At 44.1% G+C, this 20,822-nt stretch overlaps 1 protein-coding gene and 2 pseudogenes across 4 annotated transcripts in view; 1 reads left to right on the top strand and 2 right to left on the bottom strand.

Annotated features, from left to right (window-relative positions):
• Positions 1-15,274, bottom strand: part of Eif2b3 (eukaryotic translation initiation factor 2B, subunit 3) — a 67,454-nt gene extending 52,180 nt beyond the window's left edge. For 3 of the 4 annotated variants that reach the window (NM_001111277.2, NM_001355225.1, NM_175135.5), the window contains exons 1-3: positions 15,197-15,271; positions 12,361-12,518; positions 6,117-6,262 (exon numbers count right to left, since the gene is read on the bottom strand). In NM_001111277.2, coding sequence (NP_001104747.1) covers positions 6,117-6,262; positions 12,361-12,508 — 294 coding nt within the window. In that variant the 5' untranslated portion in view covers positions 12,509-12,518; positions 15,197-15,271. Of the gene's footprint in view, positions 1-6,116; positions 6,263-12,360; positions 12,519-15,196 lie in introns of all 4 variants that reach the window. The other variant, XM_006502649.2, reaches the window with a different exon arrangement.
• Gm22335 lies at positions 7,364-7,462 on the bottom strand (annotated as a pseudogene).
• Gm12997 (predicted gene 12997) lies at positions 18,920-19,462 on the top strand (annotated as a pseudogene).

The following is a 20,822-nucleotide window of genomic DNA, read 5'->3' as shown; positions in this document are numbered from 1 at the left end:
AAAGGCTCCCTCTAGGGAAGGGAAATATTCAAGAGTACCAAGCTGAAAACAAAGCTTTACAGTTTTCTGGGTCATCAAATGAAACACAGGGATGTAGCAGCCCCACTCCACAGACAGGATTCCTACCCAGCAGCAGTGGAGAGATAAGGGGATGGAAACATTTCAAGTTTGTGGTCTATGAAATGACCACAGCAAGGGAAAAGCTCTGCTGAGGATCCTCAAATCGAGGAGGAGAAAAGGAAAAACAACAGGAAGAAGAAGGCTTTGAAAACCACAGTCTGTTTCTGCCATAACACCTGGAACATTCTCGATGCTAAGAGCAGTATCAAAGAAGTGCTCATCAGGTTATCCTGCAGCCCACCAAAGCAGTCATCAGAAGCGAAGTTAGCACTCACTACAAGTCAGCTTCAGACAAGTCAGGACCAGGTTCTCAGATCTCCCCTTACCACGCTATACTTACTGTTTTCAAACAGATAGAAATCTGACAAAACAAAACCTTGGGCAAAATGAAAGGTTCCAGGAAAGACTGACAGAGATTCATAATTCGATAAAAACATCAAACACTCTACTGAAAATAACTTACGTTTAGCTTTTGCACATCTAAAAATAGAATGTTTATTCAATTTTTCTAATAAGCTGTCTCCAGGGGATTTCATCATAATCTGTTCTTTGTTGTAGCATGTTTGCTGTTTCACAAAACATACAACAATAGTCGCCTTTTACATCAAAGGATTGGAATAACTAGACTTCTAACAACTAGTGTGTCAATGCCCTTCTCACTGCTTTCTGAATTGTAAAACTGAGGCAGAGGGTAAATGAGATTTGCCTGTGGCTACAGAAAAATTCCTGTGTAGATTAAATAGACAATTACCAATTCTGCCACTTTTAAATTAAGAGAAGTAATGAGACCTGCAATATAAGGTAAGTGCTTAAAACACAGGCTGTTCTATTATGGATCTGGTCTTAAGCCCCTTAAATAGACCTCACTAGTCTGCCCTCAGAACACTATCTAAGCAATAACCAAATGTGGTTTCTAAAGGGCAAGAACAGCACCAATAACCTCCAAAAGGCAAAAGGTTCAAAAGCAGATCAGGCTCACTGCCCAAGGAGTCACTCAGTTTTAATGTGCTGAGCACAGACTGGACTATTTTGCCAGGCGGCTCATTCATATGCCCTTAGACATGGAATATTCTTCCTACAATACTCAAGTCCCAGCTGAGTATGCTAACATACACCTGTGACCCCATCACTTTGGAAGTAGGGGCAGAAGGATGAGGAATTCAAAGTCACCCTCAGCTACACAGAATGTTGGGATGCAAGACCAGACTCCCCTTCATTGAAGAGAAAGATCTCAAGAAACAAGAGCAGCACACTTGCAGGGCAAGGATTCTTCATGGATACTATAGGAGACTGCAAAATTTTAAATGAAACTTGCACTTTGGGAAGTAGAAGAAATGGGTATAAGTGTATATCAAAGTATATCAAAACTCAGGAATAGTGCCAGGCATGGTATTGCACCCAGGAGGCTAAGGTTGAGAGTCAGAGGCTAACCTGGGCTAATGGCAAGACTCTGTCTCAAAAGTCCCAAAACTCAAAACCAAAAGCAAAGCTGGTGCACACCTTTGACCTTAGCACTTGGGAGGCAGAGGCAGGTGGATCTCTGTGAGTTCAAGACCAGCCTGGTCTACAAAAGTTCTAGGAGAGCCAGGGCTACACAGAGAAACCTTGTGTCTAGAAAAACCAAAACCAAAATCAAACCAAACCAAACCAACAACAACAAAAACAACAAAACCCAAAACAAAACACCAAAAGCAAAACCAAACCCCTGTCTAGGACAGGGTCTAGCTTTTGATGAGTACCCAGGCAGCTAAGCTCTGGAATATATTATTTAAGCTCTCTCAATAGAGGGTCAAGTTTCTCAACAGTAAAGGAAACTCATATTGTCTATCTTTCAAGGTGGGTTGTATAGATTAGAAATTTAGATATACTACTAGATTTTCTTGAGCTATTAGAACAAATGTTCCAGTTAACCCTATGGAAAATAAACTTTATCTCCAGGTGACCATAAGTAGCTAATAAATTAATCCAACTTCTGAGCAGTCTCTAAGAATGGGCATTTCATTTACAAAGTAGTAAACTGCTTTCTTAGACATACAGTTTACTATATGAAACTATGAAATTGAAGTAGCCTCAGAAGTGCTCAGGCAGGTTCCTGGTAGAAGTGTGTGAATAATTAGCTGTTACTACAACCCAGGCGTCTGTTGTTTTCAACCCTCCCTCCTCCCATTTGATCTGTGGAAATAGCAGTGTTATCATAAAGCAGGCCTTTGTTGTTTTTATTTGGTTTTTTTTTTTTTTTTTTTTTTTTTTTTTTGAGGCAGGGTTTCTCTGTATAGCTCTGGCTGTCCTGGAACTCACTTTGTAGACCAGGCTGGCCTCGAACTCAGAAATCCGCCTGCCTCTGCCTCCCGAGTGCTGGGATTAAAGGCGTGCGCCACCGCGCCCGGCTCTTTGTTGTTTTTAATTCCCACCCTTCTCCTTTCTACCTGCTGTTCCTTCTCCCTGAAATAGTTGTTTGTTCCTTTCTTTTTTCTTTTTTGGTTTTGTTCAAGACAGGGTTTCTCTGTATAGCCCTGGCTGTCCTGGAACTCACTCTGTAGACCAGGCTGGCCTCAAACTCAGAAATCCGCCTGCCTCTACCTCCCAAGTGATAGGATTAAAGGTGTGTGCCACCACCGCCTGGTTCCTTTCTTTTTTTAATTAAACTTTGCCAGGTATGGTGGTGCACTGAAATCCCAGCACTTTGGTGTCAAAAAAGGAGGACCACCACAAATTTGAAGCCAGCTTGCTCTCCACGTGGAGTTCCAGGGCAGCCAGGGCTAGATAGACACACCAGTAGAGGCCATCAGACCCCATTACAGATGGCTGTGAGCCACCATGTGGTTGCTGGGAATTGAACTCAGGACCTCTGGAAGAGCAGTCAGTACTCTTAACCACTGAGCCATCTCTCCAGCCCCAGAGCCCTGTCTTAAAAGAAGAGAAAAGGAAAAAGAAGAAGAAAAGAAATCAAACCTTAATTAGGCTATCATCTTGGAGGAAAATGCATTGGTCTTTAGCTGATATGTATTCTCTTGGTAAATTTCCAACAGATACAAACATGTGTCAAGGTTTCAGATGTCTAGGTTATCCTGAGGGAGGTGTTTACTTAACTAGGGTAAGGTGCAGATAATTCCCTGGTCTCACATCTCTAACATCACAGACACCCACTCTTCTGCAAGTCTCAATTAGAGGAAAGTGTCCCTAACTTAAGAAGCCAACACAGGCAGCACTTCTTGATGCTCCTCTAGAGGGCACCTGGTGCACACCTAACTTTCTCAAGGATTCTAACCCACTCCACTACTGTAACTCTCAAATAAAATCACAATTTCCACTGAGTCATGTGCCACCTGGCTGTACCTAGAAGACATAATGTTTCTGATGCTCTGGTTACTCCATGCATCAAGCGAGACTCTGACCCCTATGCATGCTCTCTCTTACTCCCTACTCTCCAAGGGAAGCACTCAAGCTTCCAAGACATACCTTTCCTATCTGTAAAATGGAGATCCTGGAACTCACACTGTAGACCTGACTGACTTGGACCTCAAGAGATCCGCCTGCTCCTGCCTCCCAAGTGCTGGAACTAAAAGCAAGCACCACCACCCCTGAAACCTTGGCTGTCTTAACTGAGGTACTCAAGGAGCACTCTGGATCACAGATGTGGTTAGAAGCTGTTATGAGGCAGAGTTTGGAATAATAAGCCCTAGTATAACTGAGGCCTGAGAAAAGGGTAGAGTGTGGGGAAGGGGAGGGGATATCAAGGAAGCCTTTTTCTTGTTTTGTTGGTGCGTAGTGTTAAAAAAAAAAAAAAACTTAAAAAATATAACTCAGGCCGGGTGTGGTGGCACATGCCTTTAATTCCAGCACTCAGGAGGCAGAGGCAGGCAGATTTCTGAGTTCAAGGCCAGCCTGGTCTACAGAGTGAGTTCCAGGACAGCCAGGGCTATACAGAGAAACCCTGTCTCAAAACACCAAAAAAAATCAAACCAAACCAAAACCAAAACCAAACAAAACTCTCAAAATTCTATAAAATCTAAGTCATCACTCAAGAGTAAGGTGAAATAAACCATTTTCAAGCATGGATATTCTCAAAACATTCATCTTTTATTTATTTTCTTTAAAAAGCCAGTAAGGGGGGCTGGTGAGATGGCTCAGTGGGTAAGAGCACCCGACTGCTCTTCTGAAGGTCCAGAGTTCAAATCCCAGCAACCACATGGTGGCTCACAACCATCCGTAACGAAATCTGACTCCCTCTTCTGGAGTGTCTGAAGACAGCGACAGTGTGCTTACATAAATAAATAAATAAATAAATAAATAAATAAAATCTAAAAAAAAAAAAAAAAAAAAAAAAAAGCCAGTAAGGACTGGAAAGTAAGGCCTCGGAAATAGGGGCATAAACCATGAACGGTGGAAGAAATCTAGGCACAAGAGCAGGCAACAGAGGAAAGACAGAGAAATAAAGGAAGGCAGTTCTGCACAGGCCCAGGTTACAGCTAGGAGGAGACGGATGGTCTCCAGGAGGATGGGATAGAATAGCCAGCATCTAACATGTCAGACAATGCTCCTTTTGGAAAGACGGAGAACAAAACAATAAACACGGAAATCTGAGTGTCTCTGAAAATGAGGAATCCCGGATATAGCCCAGCCCCTCAGCAGGCTGAGGCAGCAGGATAGCAACTTTGAATAAAGTCTGGACATAACGAGATCATCTCAAAACAAAGCAAACAGCACTGGGGAGACTCGGGTAAACATGCTAGCCTCCAAAGCCCAACCTGGGTTTAATCCCCGGAACCCACACAGAAAGCCAGTAATCCCAGCACAGGAGAAGGTATAGGATCAGAGGCCCGTCAGCTTGCAGCAAGCAGTGTGGTAGCAGAAGCTCCTAAGACAGTAAGGTAGCTCCGGACACAGCACTAACCCAACACTTGTGCTATGCGTGCACACGAAAAATTTTAAAGTAATCGTTTGCTCGCTCTTTCTGTCTGTCTGTCTCTCTTTCTTTCTTTTTTTGGTTTTTCGAGACAGGGTTTCTCTGCGTAGCCCTGGCTGTCCTAGAACTCACTCTGTAGACCAGGCTGGCCTCTAACTCAGAGATCTGCCTCCGCCACTAAAATGCCTCTGCATTAAAGTCATGAGCCACAACCACCTGGCCACAGATTTTATTTTAGGCCAGGTGCATATCTTCAATTCAAGCATTCAGGAGGCTGAGACAGAGGGGTCATCAAAGATTCAAGGCAAGCCTGGGCCACAGAATTCCAGTCCAGGATGGGCTTCAAGATGAGGCTGTGTCTCAAAGATGGATGTCTTACTCCTTGGAAAGCAGATTATGCTGACTAAATTTCCAAAGCTTTATTACTAATCAAACCAAAGAACAGTCAAAAAGTAAGTGGGAAACAATGAACTTGATATAAAAATATACTAAACTAGGTCTGTTGGTACACGCCTGTAACACCAGTGCTCGTGAGGTAAGAGAATCAAGTGTTCAAGGCCATCCTCATACACAGAGCTCAAGACAGGCCTGGGCTACAGAAGACTCTCTCAAAACAAACAAAACACAGAATATAGTTTTTAAGTCTTAAAAACTAAGGCCAGGGCTAAAGAGATGGCTCAGTGGTTAAGGACACTGACTGCTGATCCTGAGTTCAATTCTCAGCAACCACATGGTGGCTCACAACCATCTATAATGAGTTCTGATGCCCTCTTCTGGTGTGTCTGAAGACAGCAACAGTGTACTTATACATTAAATAAATAAATGAATAAACAAGTAAATAAATCTTTAAAAAACAAAAACTAAGGCCAGGTATGGTAGCACATACCTTTAATCCCACTACTCAGGAGGCAGACCAGGCAGATCTCTGTGAGACTTTGGCCGGCCTGATTTACATGGCAAATTCTAGGCTAGCCACGCTACATAGCGAGACCTTGTCTAAAAACCAACAAAAGCTTTTTGTAACATACAAAGCACTGTCAAATAAGATATTAGTTATCTTCAATAAAAGTAAGTCAAGAAATCTGTTTACCTTAAGCTTTGGATAGATGTGTCGTAGAGAATCTGCAGTCCCCATGTCTGCCTCATCAGGAATGCACACAATATCTAGCTTCATCTTCATCTTGAATTCTGCGCAGAGAGCCTTTTGGACATCTTTGGTTGTAACCACGATGACTTCTACAGGATGAAAGAGATAATCGACAAATGCAGAAATTCATTCACTGAGACAATTTCCATCTCCCCGTCAGACGGGCTCTGCTGTGGGCCACACGCCTGTAACCCAGCCCCCAAAGGGGGACAGAGGATCAGGGACAAGGCCATCCTTGTCTACACACAAGTTCAAAGCCAGCGTATAGAATCACAAATGATAAATGCTAATATGACTGAGCCTTCTTTTCTTTTTAAATAAAAACCTGGCAGTGGGCAACAGTAAATTTCATTTTCAGATCCTCTGAGCATTCTGTGACCCAGTCGTACTTGTCCAGGACTGGCACCACCTCATAGCTGGGGAACTTTAAATGTACCAGACGGGGAAGAAAGAAAATGACTCCTGGGCTGGCAAGATGGCTCAGTGGTTAAGAGCGCCGACTGCTCTTCCAAAGGTCCTGAGTTCAAATCCCAGCAACCACATGGTGGCTCACAACCATCCGTAATGAAATCTGATGCCCTCTTCTGGAGTATCTGAGGACAGCTACAGTGTACTCACATATAATAAATAAATTAATTAATTAAAAAAAAAAAAGAAAAAGAAAAAGAAAATGACTCCTAGGGCTGGTGAGATGGCTCAGTGGGTAAGAGCACCCGACTGCTCTTCCAAAGGTCCGAAGTTCAAATCCCAGCAACCACATGGTGGCTCACAACCACCTGTAATGAGATCTGATGCCCTCTTCTGGTGCTGTCTGAAGACAGCTACAGTGTACTTACATATAATAAATAAATAAATAAATAAATAAATAAATAAATCTTAAAAAAAAAAAAAAAAAGAAAATGACTCCTAAAAGCCTAACCAGTTGGGTTGCAGTCCATCTGTCGCATCTCTTCAGGCTTCTGTTCCCCTTTTCCTTTTCTGTGCAGAACAAGAGAGACCAAAATCTACCCCGAGTTACAGGAAAACCAGACTGGGGTGGCTTGAGAGGGGTGTGCCCTGAACAACTGAATGCTCCTTTACCTCCCACATCCAAGGTCTGGGCTTCACAGAAAAATAGTAACAAAGTCACCAGACAACCCAATTAGAAAAACCCTTTATGCAGGGGTGCTGGAAGGCAGAAAGGAGAGAGAAAGAAAATGGAATGTTTCACAAATCTGTTACTCTATGCAGGGGCCATGCTAATCTCTCTATCACCCCAATTTTAGTATATGTGCTGCTGAAGAGAACACTGTTTTAAATTACTTTATTAATTTTGAGAATTCTGTGCATGTGTATATTTTGTTATTTACCCCCAACCCCTCCCAAAACTATCCTCCACCCTTATCATTACATTTTTTAAAAGGCAAGGCTATACAGAGAAACCCTGTCTCGAAAAACCAAAAAAATAAGAAATAAAAAAAATAATAATAAAAAGTAAATAATAAATAATAAGTAAATAATAAAAAAGATACATAAACATTTTTTTAAAAAAAGGATGTGTGTGTACACGCACTCGTGTGTGCATGCTTATGTATGTGTGGAGATCAGGACTACTCTGTGGTGTTCTTTTCATCCACCTAACTTGGGTTCCAGAGATTGAACTGAGGTTGCTAGGTGGCTTTTGTCTTCTAAGCCAGCTCTCACCTTGTTGTAGATTCATGCTCTCAATTAATTCTTATAACAATCTCATTCTGAAAGTAAGGACCTCAGGGGATGGAGAGATGGCTCAGCCATTAAGAGCATTTGTTGCTCTTATGAGGAATTGGGTTTGGTTCCCAGCATTCAAGTAAGGACCAACAGCCTCCTGTACAGTTTCAGGGCTCCAACACTCTCTTCTGGTTTCTGCAGGTACTGTGTGAATGTGGTGCATATACATACACGAAAGCAAACGCCAATATACATTAATCCCAGCACTCAGGGGGCAGAGAGAGGTAAGCAAATCTCTGAGTTCAAGGCCAGCCAGGTTATATAGTGAGTTTGAGGTCAGTCAGAGCTATACAGAGAGACTTTGTCTCAAAAGAACAAAACAAACAAACAAAAATCACTCCCCAAACTTTCACCAGGCAGTGGTCTGGGCCTGTAAACCCAGCTGTTTGGGATGCTGAGATGGGAAGACTATTGGTCCAAGGCTGGCTTTAGCAACAGGCTCTTTAGTGAGAGCCTGTTCTTATTGTTTTTGGTATTTTTAAGGGGAAAAACTAAAGAGACCTAGCAGGTTTAAGGATCCCAGTTTAGTCATTATAAAAGATGAATAACATATAAATAGCAGGGGCTGGTGAAATGTAAGAGTGCTCGCTTGAGTCCAATGATCTGAGCTCATACAGTGGAACTACTGACTCCAAAAAGTTGTCCTCTGACCTCCATGAGCCACAGCATACACATATACACACACATACTTAGGTACCCACAAAATAAATAAGTCTATACTAAATCTTAAAAATCTACATTTAGGGCTAGGGATATAGCTCAGTTAGTATCTATATGCACTAAATGGTATCTCTGCCCAGCACTGCATAAAATTTAGATCGGTGGCACACATCTATAATCCCAGAACTCAGGAAGCACAGGTAGGAGGATGAAAGGCTAATGGCATCCTCAGCCACACAAGTTTAAAGCCCTCTCTCAAAAATTAATTGAGGCTGAAGAGACAGCTCAGTGGTTAAGACTGCTCTTCCAGAGGTCCTAAATTCAAGTCCAAGCAACTACATGGCAGCTCACAACCGTATCTGTACTGGGATCTGATGCCCACTTTTTGTGTGTCTGAAAACAGTGAGTGTACTCATAAACACAAAATAAAGAAATCTTTTAAAAAATTAACTAATCAGGGCCGAAGCAATTGCTCAGCAGTTAGGAGCACTGACTGCTCTTCCAGACAACCCAGGTTCCAATTCCCAGCAACCAAATGGCAGTTCATAACTTTCTATAACTCCAGGATCCAACACCTTCATGCAAATATATAGGCAGGCAAACACAAAAGCATATAAAATACAAACAAACAAGAAAAATAAATAAATTAATTAATTAATAAAATGCATGCTTTGTCAAAGAAAATAATAAGAATTGATTAAGCTGAATGGAATTGTAGACATAATCCCATTGCTTGGAAGACAGCGGGAGGTGAATCTCTTGAGTTCAAGACCAGCCTGGACGGTGGTGAGTTCTAGATCAGAAAGAGCTGCTACATAGAGAGACTTTGTCTTGAAAATACAAACCAACCAAAACTGTAATAATTAATTTGAGGCTGGAGAGATGGATGGCTCAGCTGTCAGAGCTACTCAGACAGCGAATAGTGACACAGGCCTTTAATCCCAGCACTCAAGAGGCAGATAGGAGATATCTGAATTTGAGACCAGCCTGGTCTAGAGAGTAAGTTGTAGGACAGCCAGGACTACACAGAGAAACCCTGTCTCATGTTGTCTAGAGAGAGAGGGGAAAAATAAAAAGCATTTGGCTATTCTTGCAGAGGACCTGGATTTGGTTCTCAGCACTACACAGTGATACTCTAACACCAATTCCAGGGGCTCCGAGCTCCTCTTCAAACCTCCTCCAGCACAGAAGTGCATATGGTACACATATACATTCAGGCAAACCACTCATACATAGAAAAATAAGCCCCTCTGGCCTCTGAAAACAACAGGCGTGAACATATTGCACTTATATACATGCATGAGAAATATTCTTATACACAAATTTTTTCAAAAAATTAACTAATTAATTAATAAAAATTCTACATTTAGGGAGCACCCCACACATTCTGAGTGAGCCTCAGTAAGAAAGAATTATATGCATAATAGGTATTACATATACAACAAAACGCTACTGCTGAATATGAACTAAAGTCAACAGTAAGAAGTGGAGAGTTACGGACTACGACTACAAATCCATAAAGTTACTGAGGGAAAGGAAGACACCTTACTATTCTTCTAGAAATAAAGACCCTTTTGGTTTTCCAGGCTGGCACTGAACTTATGATTCTCCTACCTCAGCCTCCTGAGTAGGTAAGATTACAAGTTTACACCACCACTGGTCAAAAATAAGCTACTTAAAAAGGACCCACACAGCCCGGCAATGGTGGTGCATGCCTTTAATCCCAACATTTGGGAGGCAGAGGCAGGCAGATTTCTGAGTTTGAGACCAGCCTGATCTACAGAGTGAGTTCCAGGACAGCCAGGGCTACACAGAGAAACCCTGTCTCGAAGGAAAAAACAACAACAACAAAAAAAAAAAAAAACAAAGGACACACATGATATAAGGAAAGAAGCAATTCTCAAAGGTTGTTGTTCTCTGACCTACATATGCATACCCATGCCTACATTACCCCCATATATACCTACGTTACAAATCAATAAAATGTAATAAAAATTTTATATGGAAAAAGATTTTTTTTCTTTTAAGGACTTAGGAGCTGGAGAGATGGCTTAGTGGTTTAGAGCACTTGCTTCTCTTACAGAAGACTGGGGTTCAATTACCAGCATGGCAGCTCACAACCATCTGTAATTTCAATTCTAAGGGATCTGACACCCTCTTCTGACCTCTGTGGGCACCAGGCATGCACTTGGTGCATATTCATAAATGCAGGCAAAACTTTCATTCTCATAAAATAAAATAAAACTAAGAAACCCCCTCACAGTTGGATGAGCCCTCTTGCGGCAGTCTGGGCCCTAGAATCCGCACCCCGATTTGCTGCATTCTGATTCACTCTAGTTAGTGATACCTCAAACTCAGTATGACCAAAGCTGAGCTCATTATCTTGGTTCACACCTGTTCCTGACTCATATCTCTTTTCCCATTAACGGCATCATCATCTATCTAATGTGACCCAAGTGAAAAGTAGACAAAACCCCTTCCTACCAGACTTGAAGGAAGGTTCTAGAAGTCAGTGCCTGAGCTGTCTTCTCAGTCTGTTGCTCTCATGCTTAAAACATTACCCAGCACATCACAGATTCTCAGGCTGACAACCAGGCATTTAGATTCCCAATCTCACCTTTCTGATACCCTTAGAAGACCCATCTTGGATCACTGTGGAGAACCCCTTCTTTAACAGCAATGTTTGGCGCTATGGTCTCATGTTTCCCCCAGATAACAAAAGGGTATTCCTAGGCCCCGAACTTAAGAGTCCAGTTGTAGAATGTAAAACCAAGCCAGGAAGTGTGGTAAAGTACAGCATGTTGAGGCCCGGAGACTCGGTGGGCACACACCCGAGGCTTAGGTGACTCCCCGCTCCCTGCCAGACTTCTGGCCTGAACACATGCCATGCTCCTCACATAAAAGAAACTTGTCACAGCTGGGCGGTGGTTGTGCACGCCTTTAATCCCAGCACTCTTGGGAGGCAGAGGCAGGCGGATTTCTGAGTTCGAGGCCAGCCTGGTCTACAAAGTGAGTTCCAGGACAGCCAGGGCTACACAGAGAAACCCTGTCTCGAAAAAGAAAAAAAAAGAAACTTGTCACACAGGCCCAAAACAGTGCTCTCCATGCTAATGAGGTACCTAGAGGCCCAGAGGGCTTAGCCAATGAGCTTCCCTTCCCAGACATTCCTCCTACAAAAGGTATTTAATCTCAGGTCCACCCTGAGACGTGGGTACAGTACACCATTTTCCACCACAACCAATAAACTGTTTAGAATCATGGACTGTCTCTTTCATCAAGGCCCGCTGTGGGGAGCCATGGAGAAGGCATTCGACTACAGAGCCACAGCTTACTTCTCCTGTAGAAGGGTTCTCTGTGCTCCCAGCCACAACGCCACAAAGCCTGCTTCTGAGAAGCTAAGGACAAGCCAGAGCTCCCCTTATGCCTGACCCTGGGCTAGACACTATCCCCAGCCCACAGACCCCTGACTCCCAGTGGCACTTGGATGTCCAAGAGTCAGAGAACCCAGTGACCCCGGAACCAGCTCCACCTTCCCACTCACCCCCAGAGTGGTCTTGGCACTCCCCTACAGCCCGGCACCTGCCTGGGCTGCAGCATGGGATAAAAGTTCCTCTGGGGGAGGCTGTGCTCTCAGGTGGGTGGCCATGGACCAACATCTAGTCTCTAGCAAGCTTTAAGCCCTAGCCTGCTATGTCCACCCTCTCTCTCATAATGCTGACAAATTATTGGGATCAAACACACTAAAGGTTTATGAATGCATCCTATCACAGCTACAGCTCACCTTCAAATCCAACACGCTCAAGCAGGTTCAGCGGGTACCAAATTAAAGGTTTGTTTCCAACTGGAAGCAGAGGCTTGGGAATGCTGGAAGTCAAGTCTGTCATCCGAGATCCCCCACCAACGGCCATAACCACCGCTTGAAACTCCATTTTTATAAAGCTGCAAGCACAGGAAGAGAAAGAGTGGCTTAAGTCAAATGATACACAGTACTATTTGTCTCTATTTACATGAGTACTTCCCACCTACACCAGACGTGCCACTTCTGATTTAGTTACCAGAGTAAGAAACACTCCCTCACGGTAGCAAAGATTGTTCTCGCCTTCTCTGGCCAACAGTTTTAGCTCTGATCTCAGTAAAAGCAGATAATATAAATTTAAAACTTCTGGTCCTCGCCCTTGAGTTGTTTATAGTTAAGAACAGACAAATTCAAGTGCCAGTGGTGGTGGCATATTTAATCCCAGCACTTGGGAGGCCGAGGCAGGCGCATCTCCATGAGTTCAAGGCCAGTCTGCTCAACAGAGTTAATTCCAGCACAGCCAAAACTACACGTGAGACCCTGTCTCAAAAACACAAGCTTCTTTAGGGTCTGGCTGGAGAATTGTAGTTCTCACCCTTCATAAAGGAAATGGTCCTTTGCAAAAGATTTAGATCATCACAGAAGACCACAACTGATCAAAACAAAGAGCTGTGGAGCCTGGTCCCAACTAATACCTGTAAGAAAGTCCCGCAGCCAAGGCTCCGTGATCATTAAAAAGACAGAGGGACAGGAGGTTTGCTAGATATGGTCTGTGTCTCCTAGATATGCCAGAGACTATACAGCCATAAAGTGTCACCAACATGGCTTCCTAAACGAGACCTGAACAAGGATAACACCAACTGACATGTTAATGTCTGGGAGGGAAAGCTTACAAGGCCTCAACCCTAAGCAAAAAAAAAAACTACAGGCAACTAAGAAATTCTGAGAGCAAGTGAAATAGTGAACATCAATTGATTATCCAATACCAAATGACCAGTCCTGGGGAAATACACATAATCAACATGATTATGAGAGAGCAGCTGTAGTTATGTATTTAGGAATATACACATCCACACATTCATGAAGCTGTTGGGATTAAATGAGGGCTCACTTGTCTGGTATTTATGAGGCCTTAGGCTGGATCCCCTACACAAGAATAAAAAAGTATTTCTCTATAAGACATGCAAAGTAACGTTCATCCTATCACACGCACTATATACATGTTTCATATTATTGGACAGATGCTGGATCACGGAAAACACACTATACCAACTAAAATATACTGTGCTATAACTCTGGGTTTTCTTTTGTAACAAATACTTATTTTTTTTTTAATTTTATGTGTGTGTTGAGTGCACATATGGAGTCAGATCCCCTGTAAGTGGAGTTATAGATGGTTCTGAGCTATCATGTAGGTGCCGAGAACTGAACCTAGGTCCTTTGGAAGAATATACGCTGCTTTTAATCACTGAGGCACCTCTCCAGCCCCCTATAGGTCCTTTTTAAGTGGACAGGTATTATTACGCTGTCATAGCTAGTGTGATGGCCTTTCCTAGATGTGACCCTCACTACAGATCAGTACATGCAACCTGGTGGTTCCAGACTCTAGAACCACTTCTAGAGGTCATCATATTGATGCTTGTGAATCTAGTGCCAATACCTGGTTATAAAGTGTGAATTAACCTCCTGGGCTCAAGTGATTCCCAGTCTTACCACCTTAGCAGCCAGAACTGCAGGTCTACGGCTACTCCTGCTTTAGGCTGGTTTTCTCCTGGGACAAGTAACCAAGTAGCAAAACTCTTTAAAAAGACTCTGCTCAGAAATCATCTTGCATAGCATGAAGCTACAACTAACTTTTTGCACACCAATGATGGGACTTCTTTCACCTGCTGCTTCTACTATACTCTGTACGGACTGTGTCAACCTTTATAGGCTTCACTGCAGGCATTCATTTAAATGCCTATTAAGAGTGAGTTCCTTGAAGTTGGGGACTATGTGTTGTCAGGATACACCCAGTCAGATGCCAGATACTATATGTGGAATGAGCATCTGTGAACCTCACAGCAACCCCACATTAGTGTTAAGCTCAAATGTGTACAAGAACACATTTGGAACCCAGGTGGCTAGAACCTAAAGTTCCTGTTCTCAATCTCTGGGTTAAGGAGGAAAAAAAAAAAAAAAGACGCAACCTAAGAAACAAGAATACTTATGAACCTAACCAATCATAAGGCTAGACTTAAAAGTTTCAACTTTACCGTCGTGACTCCCAATACCAAGTCGATGAGTCTCACCAGCCTCCAAGTTTTACAGGAGGCGTTTACAGAGTCCCAGTCATGCCTTCCTCACAGTTGCCGTCTTCTGTCCTAAATTGTAAGATCGGCTACTGCATTGTAATTGGTTTGCCAAACCTTTGCGCGCTGCCTAAAAGGGCCTTACTGTATCCCATTTAGTCCCTGCCTTGAGCCCAAATAAATGTGGGACGAATAAATAATGTGGAAACCATGTCAGCAAGGCACCAAGGGAGTCTAGTGCTCACTCGGTGTGACTTCGGGCAGAACTGTCCCTCCCTGAAACTCAGTTTTTCCATCTGTTGCACAAGGCTTGGACTCTCCAGTCCCCCAGTCGGGACGCATGGCTCTACGGCCAGGGCCGGCAGTGTCTCGCCCGGCGATTTCGGGAGCGCAGTCCCTGTCTGCCTACTCGGGTCCTGCTCGGCTAGCTGGCCTCCCTCACAGGAACCCGGCTTTCCAGCATCCGCGCGCCGCTCTCCCTGCTCAGCCAGCTCGTGCCCCGCCTGGCACCGCACTAGCCCCGGCTTTACCTCAGCTATCCGCACGCCGCAGCCTCTCCCAGCGCTCCCCACGCCGCCTCTGGCTGACAAGCCAAGAGCGCAGGCGCGCGGTGGCCGAGCGGTTCGATACGACGCGCCGACTCAGGAAGGAGGAACGAGTGCCGAGTAATAGATGGCAGAAGGCAAGGATGCTCTTGCGGAGCGTGCCGGAGACCAAGCGACCGACGAGCCGTGGCGTGGAGTTTCTGTATTGCTGCCTAGTGCTTGTTAAATGTCCCCTTCAATCTCTAACGTTTCGGAGTTGCCATTCTAAATCCCAGCCTCACGGCACTGTAAATTTGGCTTGTCAATACTTTTTGTTTTGTTTTGTGATTTTTTTTTTTCAAGACAGGGTTTCTCTGTGTAGCCCTGGCTGTCCTGGAACTCACTCTGTAAACCAGGCTAGCCTCGAACTCACAGAGAACCGCCAGCTGCAATCTCCCCTGCCTCTGCCCCCGGTAGACTGGGATTAAAGACCTGCACCAACACTCATAGAAGATTCAAGAATTTAAAAAAACAAAGCAAAACAAAACACCTACTAAATTCCCTTGCAAGCCAGCGGTTGGTTAGGCTTCTAGTGTGCAAGATGCCTGATTTGGCCTTTGTGTCAGCAAACTTTAGCCATTCAAACAATAAATTCATTTCTGATAGTGTGAGAACCGGACTTAGAGCGTTTCTCCCTGGGAGGTAAAGCCCCTAAAACATTCCCCCAAGCTTGTTTTCCCTGTTCTCTAAAAATACAGCTAGAAAGAAGCTCTTTGTTCTCTATAGCCAGCAAAAAGCCTTTTTGTTTCTATACCTTACAACCAGAGATGCGATAATTGTAATTTTACCAAGGATACCCGGCAGAGAAGAGCTGTTGAGTTATTGGGGTGCGGGCCAGCTCATCCCGGGACTTGAGCTGAGGCCCAGCTTTGGGGGTCTTACAATAGCACTTAATGGTTTGAAGAGAGTAAGTCGGGTTGAGCCTTGGGAAAGAGCCTTGCAAGCTGACTAGACAGCAAGTGCAAAGATCCTGCCCGTGGTGGTGAATGCCTATAATCCCAACACTTGGGAGGCAGAGGCAGGCCTATGTCTGTCAGTTCGAGGCCAGCCTGGTCTACAGAGTGATTTCCAGGACAGCAGGGCTACACAGAGAAACCCTGTCTCAAAAAACAAAAAAACAAAAAAACAGCAACAAACAAACAAATCCCAAAAGAAACCCCGGAGTTCAATAAAGAGTAGGAAGGGCACTGCAGCAGAAATAAAGTGAGAGGGGAAGTGGGTGAGTAAAGGCTACCAGAGGGAGCCAGATGGAGGAGACCAGAGAATTCAGACCCCACCGGCTTGTAGGCTATAGCAAGGAACATAAGTTTTTTCTGTGGAATGTATAATGAACATAACGTAAGAAAACAGAGACAGAAGCACTCTTTTTTAATAGCTTCTTAACTCAGATAGCACAGGAGGAAACAAGCCCCATGGTGTCTGCAGCCCAGGGCCTACAGTCCTGTCTTCATATTGGCATATAAAAGCTTTTAGTGTGGTTGTGCATGGTATTGCATGTCTGTGATCTCAAAGGCTGAGGGAGAAGGACTGTAAATCCTGAGCTAAATAAGGAGACCTGTCTCAAAAGTAGGAGTGGGGAGTGGGGACACCACAACGGTGACAACTTAAAGGGAGCATGAGTCTAAACTGGAATTTCACAGTCTGAGCCTAGGCCTGGGCCTGGACCTTTGATTGAGCCTTGGCCTTGACTCAAGCTATTTTGAATGATTGCTTATTTGATCAGAAATTATTGAGCAGATGAACATTATATGACAAGTTTTGTCTGTTGTTGTTGTTGTTGTTATTTATTACTATTACTATCATCCCTTTGAGATAGAGTCTCACAAGGCCCAGGCTGTCCTCAAACTTTATACCTGAGGCTGGCCTTGAGCCCCTGGTCCTCCTTTATCCACCTCTTGACTGGTGGGATTACAGGTGTATACTACCATAGCTGGCTTATGTAGCACTGGGTATCACACCCAGCGCCTGGAGCACACTAGACAAGTACTCTATCAACTTTACTATGTCTATAGCCAACAAGGTTTTGAAAGATCATGGAAGTTTCTAAGTCAAGAAGTCTCTGGAAACAAGGAAGGAGACCACATAAAAAGCAGTGATTGCCTGAAATACCCCAAATATCCAAGCTACCCTAAAATCCTGAATTTAGACAAATCTTAAAATTGTGAGAGAAAAAAATAAAAGTTGCTGTTCTTTTTTTTTTAAGAATTATTGATTTATTTTATGTATGTGAATACACTGTAGCTGTCTTCAGACACACCAGAAGAGGGCATCAGATCTCCACTATGGATGGTTGTGAACCACCATGTGGTTGCTGGGATTTGAACTCAGGACCTCTGGAAGAACAGTCAGTGCTCTTAACCACTGAGCCATCTCTCCAGCCCCCAACAGTTGCTGTTCTAAGCACTAAATTTTGGGGTAGTTAGTTAAACTGCAGTAAATAGCCCAGACATTCTCTCCTCTGACTGTTCTGGAACTCACTCTGTAGACAAGGCTGGCCTTGAACTCAGAGATTTGCCTGCCTGTAGCTCCAAGTGCTGAGTTTAAAGGCATGCAACACTCCCACCCAACTAATTTCTTAATCTTTTGAAAGCTCTCCCGGTTCCTTTTTTTCTCCAGTTTTCTTCCTTCCTTCTTTCCTTTCCTTTTAACTTTTAGCTTTTTCCTCTCTGCATGTGTATCTGTGTGAGAATGTCTGATCTCTTGGAGCTGGCGTTACAGAGGAGGAGGAGGAGAATTATCTCAGGTCTAAGGTAAACCCTATGTGAGCTACAATGTGGGTGCTGAGAATTGACCCTGGGTCCTCTGGAAGAGGAGCCAGTGCTCTAACCACTGAGCAATCTCTCCAGCCCCTTTTCCAGTTCTCTTAATCTTGAGTTGCTTTAGTATTTACCAGTTAGAAGACAGTCTGGTTTCTGTATTGAGAATAAAGGCATATGTTCATGAATGCCTTTAATCCTAGCACTTGGTAGACAGAAACAGGCAGAACTCTGTGGTGCCAGCTTGGTCTATATAGAAAGTTCCAGGCCAGCCAGTGAGACCTTGTCCCAAATTAATAATTTGTGTGGTGGCTCAAACCCTTAATCCCAGCCTGGTCTACGGAGTGAGTTCTAGGACAGCCAAGACTACTTAGAGAAGCTCTGTCTCCAATCGCAACAACAACAAACAAAGACTAATTGAAATATAAATAAATTAAGGAATTTGACTTTGACATTTGTCAGAACACCTAATATATGTCAAGCAATGCCTTAGATGCTGGGAGTAAGAGCACTCGGTGAGAAAGCAAGGGCTTGGAGTTCCCCCCAGACTTTAGCCAGAAGAAAAGGAACTAGGGGGCTGGAGAGATGGCTCAGTGGTTAAGAGCGCTGACTGCTCTTCCAGAGATCCTGAGTTCAATTCCCAGCAACCACATAGTGGCTCACAACCATCTGTAATGGGGTCTGATGCTCTCTTCTGGTGTGTCTGAAGACAGCAATGGTGAGTACATAAAATAAATAAATAAATTTTGGGGGAAAAAAGGAATTAGAAAAAAGGAAAGAAAAGAAAAGGACCCAGGGTCAATTAGGCCTGGGGCAGGGTATCTCTAACCCATGGTGCCCTACACAGAGCTAGGCTTGGTCCCTGCTCCTGCTCCAGTTCCTTGGTCAGTGACTGTTCATATTAAACAGTCTCCAGTACTTCCAGGAACCTGAGGTTCACTGCTGTGGGAAATGCCTCCTGTTTGGTTTCAACATTATATTCTGGGTCCTGGGGGCCCTGTTCCTGGCCATCGGCCTCTGGCTCTGGGGCTAGAAGGACATCTCTCCAACATTTTTGTGGTGGTTGGGGGAGTCATGTTAGGCTGGGGTTTGCTGGCTGCATTGATTGAGGCCCTCTGGGAGAATACCTTCTTTGTGGAGATTTTGGTGACAGTTATGCTGGCCTCCATTTCCAGGGACTGGACTCGAGACTGGCTCGTTATCATCATCAACAGTGTGAAAGCCTGCCAGGGCAATAGTGGCCTCCAGAACCCTAATCACTTAGAATAATGGTCTTGCTGCCGAGTCTGAGGGCCCAATGACTAGAACCCCAATATCTACTTTATTTACACGGATGTGAACCTGAACTGGGAACACTGGAGTGTCCCTCACCCTGTGCCAGGGCCTCTGTGGGAGATCCCCTCCATTCCCAGTGTGATAACATGACATCTGGCTCAGACGACAGCTAGAGTAGCAAGCTGGTCACAGTGGCTGGGATCTTCATAGGATCACTCTCCTCCACACTTTTGGCATCTTCCTGGTAAGGAAGGCCAGCTGGTGAGACTGCTGAGAAGCCATGGCCATACGCCTGTCCTGATGGAAGGTTGGCTGATGCCTCCAGTGACTCTCTGCTTTGCTCACAATGGCAAGACCAGCAAGATGTTTGCTTTGGCCTGAGCTGAGAGATTTCATGAGTGTGGTGCTTGCTTCCCATGGAGGGAGCTATTGTGTCTGTGTAGAGGTTGCTTGTCAGTGGAGCTCTGTAAGTAGAGGGGATACAAGTGTCTTGGGGGAGCCACTCTCCTGCAGCTGTACAGGTTACTAGAGAGCGTAGCTAGATAGGGTGTGAGAATGCTACCCTGGAAAATCCACCCACCCCTCTTCCCCATCCTGGGACCCACATCTGTGAATGGTTGTGTTGGGTAAGCTTAGGCACATACTGTTCCACTGGCCATTGTTTGCCTCGACAATGTCAGAGCTTTCTTCTCTGCTAGGCGACTTTTGTTTGGCCTCATCATTCTGTACTCTGAAGGGTATCTAAGATTTTTTTTTTCTCTTGAGATAGTGCAATGGTTAAGAGCACTGGCTATTCTTCCAAAGGACCTGGGTTTGGTTCCCAGCACCCACGTGGTGGCTTAAAACCATTTGTAACCCCTGTTCGGAGCATCTGATTCTTTTTTCTGGCCTCCAAGAGCACCAGGCATGCATGTGATACACAGACATACATACAGGCAAAACATCCATGCACAAAATAAAATAAGATAAAATAAAAGAGATTTTCTAGCCTGCCTGGAAGGTTAACATGTAGTAATGATAATTTATGGCCAATAAACACTTTGAAGCAGTGGTGGTGCCTCACACCTTTAATCCTAGCACTCAGGAGGCAGAGGCAGGTGGATTTCTGAGTTCGAGGCCAGCCTCGTCTACAGAGTGAGTTCCAGGACAGCCAGGGCTACACAAAGAAACTCTGTCTTGAAAAACATAAAAAATTAAAAATAATAAACAGTTTGAAACACAAACAAACAAACAAACAAAAAAGAGTTCAGTTGGGGCTGGTGAGATGGCTCAGTGGGTAAGAGCACCCGACTGCTCTTCCAAAGGTCAGGAGTTCAAATCCCAGCAACCACATGGTGGCTCACAACCATCCATAACAAGATCTGACTCCCTCTTCTGGAGTGTCTGAGGACAGCTACAGTGTACTTACATATAATAAATAAATAAATATTAAAAAAAAAAAAAGAGTTCAGTTGAGATCTTGTTAAAAACAAAACAAAACAAAAACTGATGTTCACATCTGCATGGCGCATCGCTGCGTCATCTTCATGTTGGGATGCTGG

This window comes from Mus musculus, chromosome 4, assembly GCF_000001635.26.
Source record: "Mus musculus strain C57BL/6J chromosome 4, GRCm38.p6 C57BL/6J".
NCBI lineage: Eukaryota > Metazoa > Chordata > Mammalia > Rodentia > Muridae > Mus > Mus musculus.
Note: the sequence above shows the minus strand (reverse complement) of the source record. Positions and strands in the feature narration are given on the sequence as shown.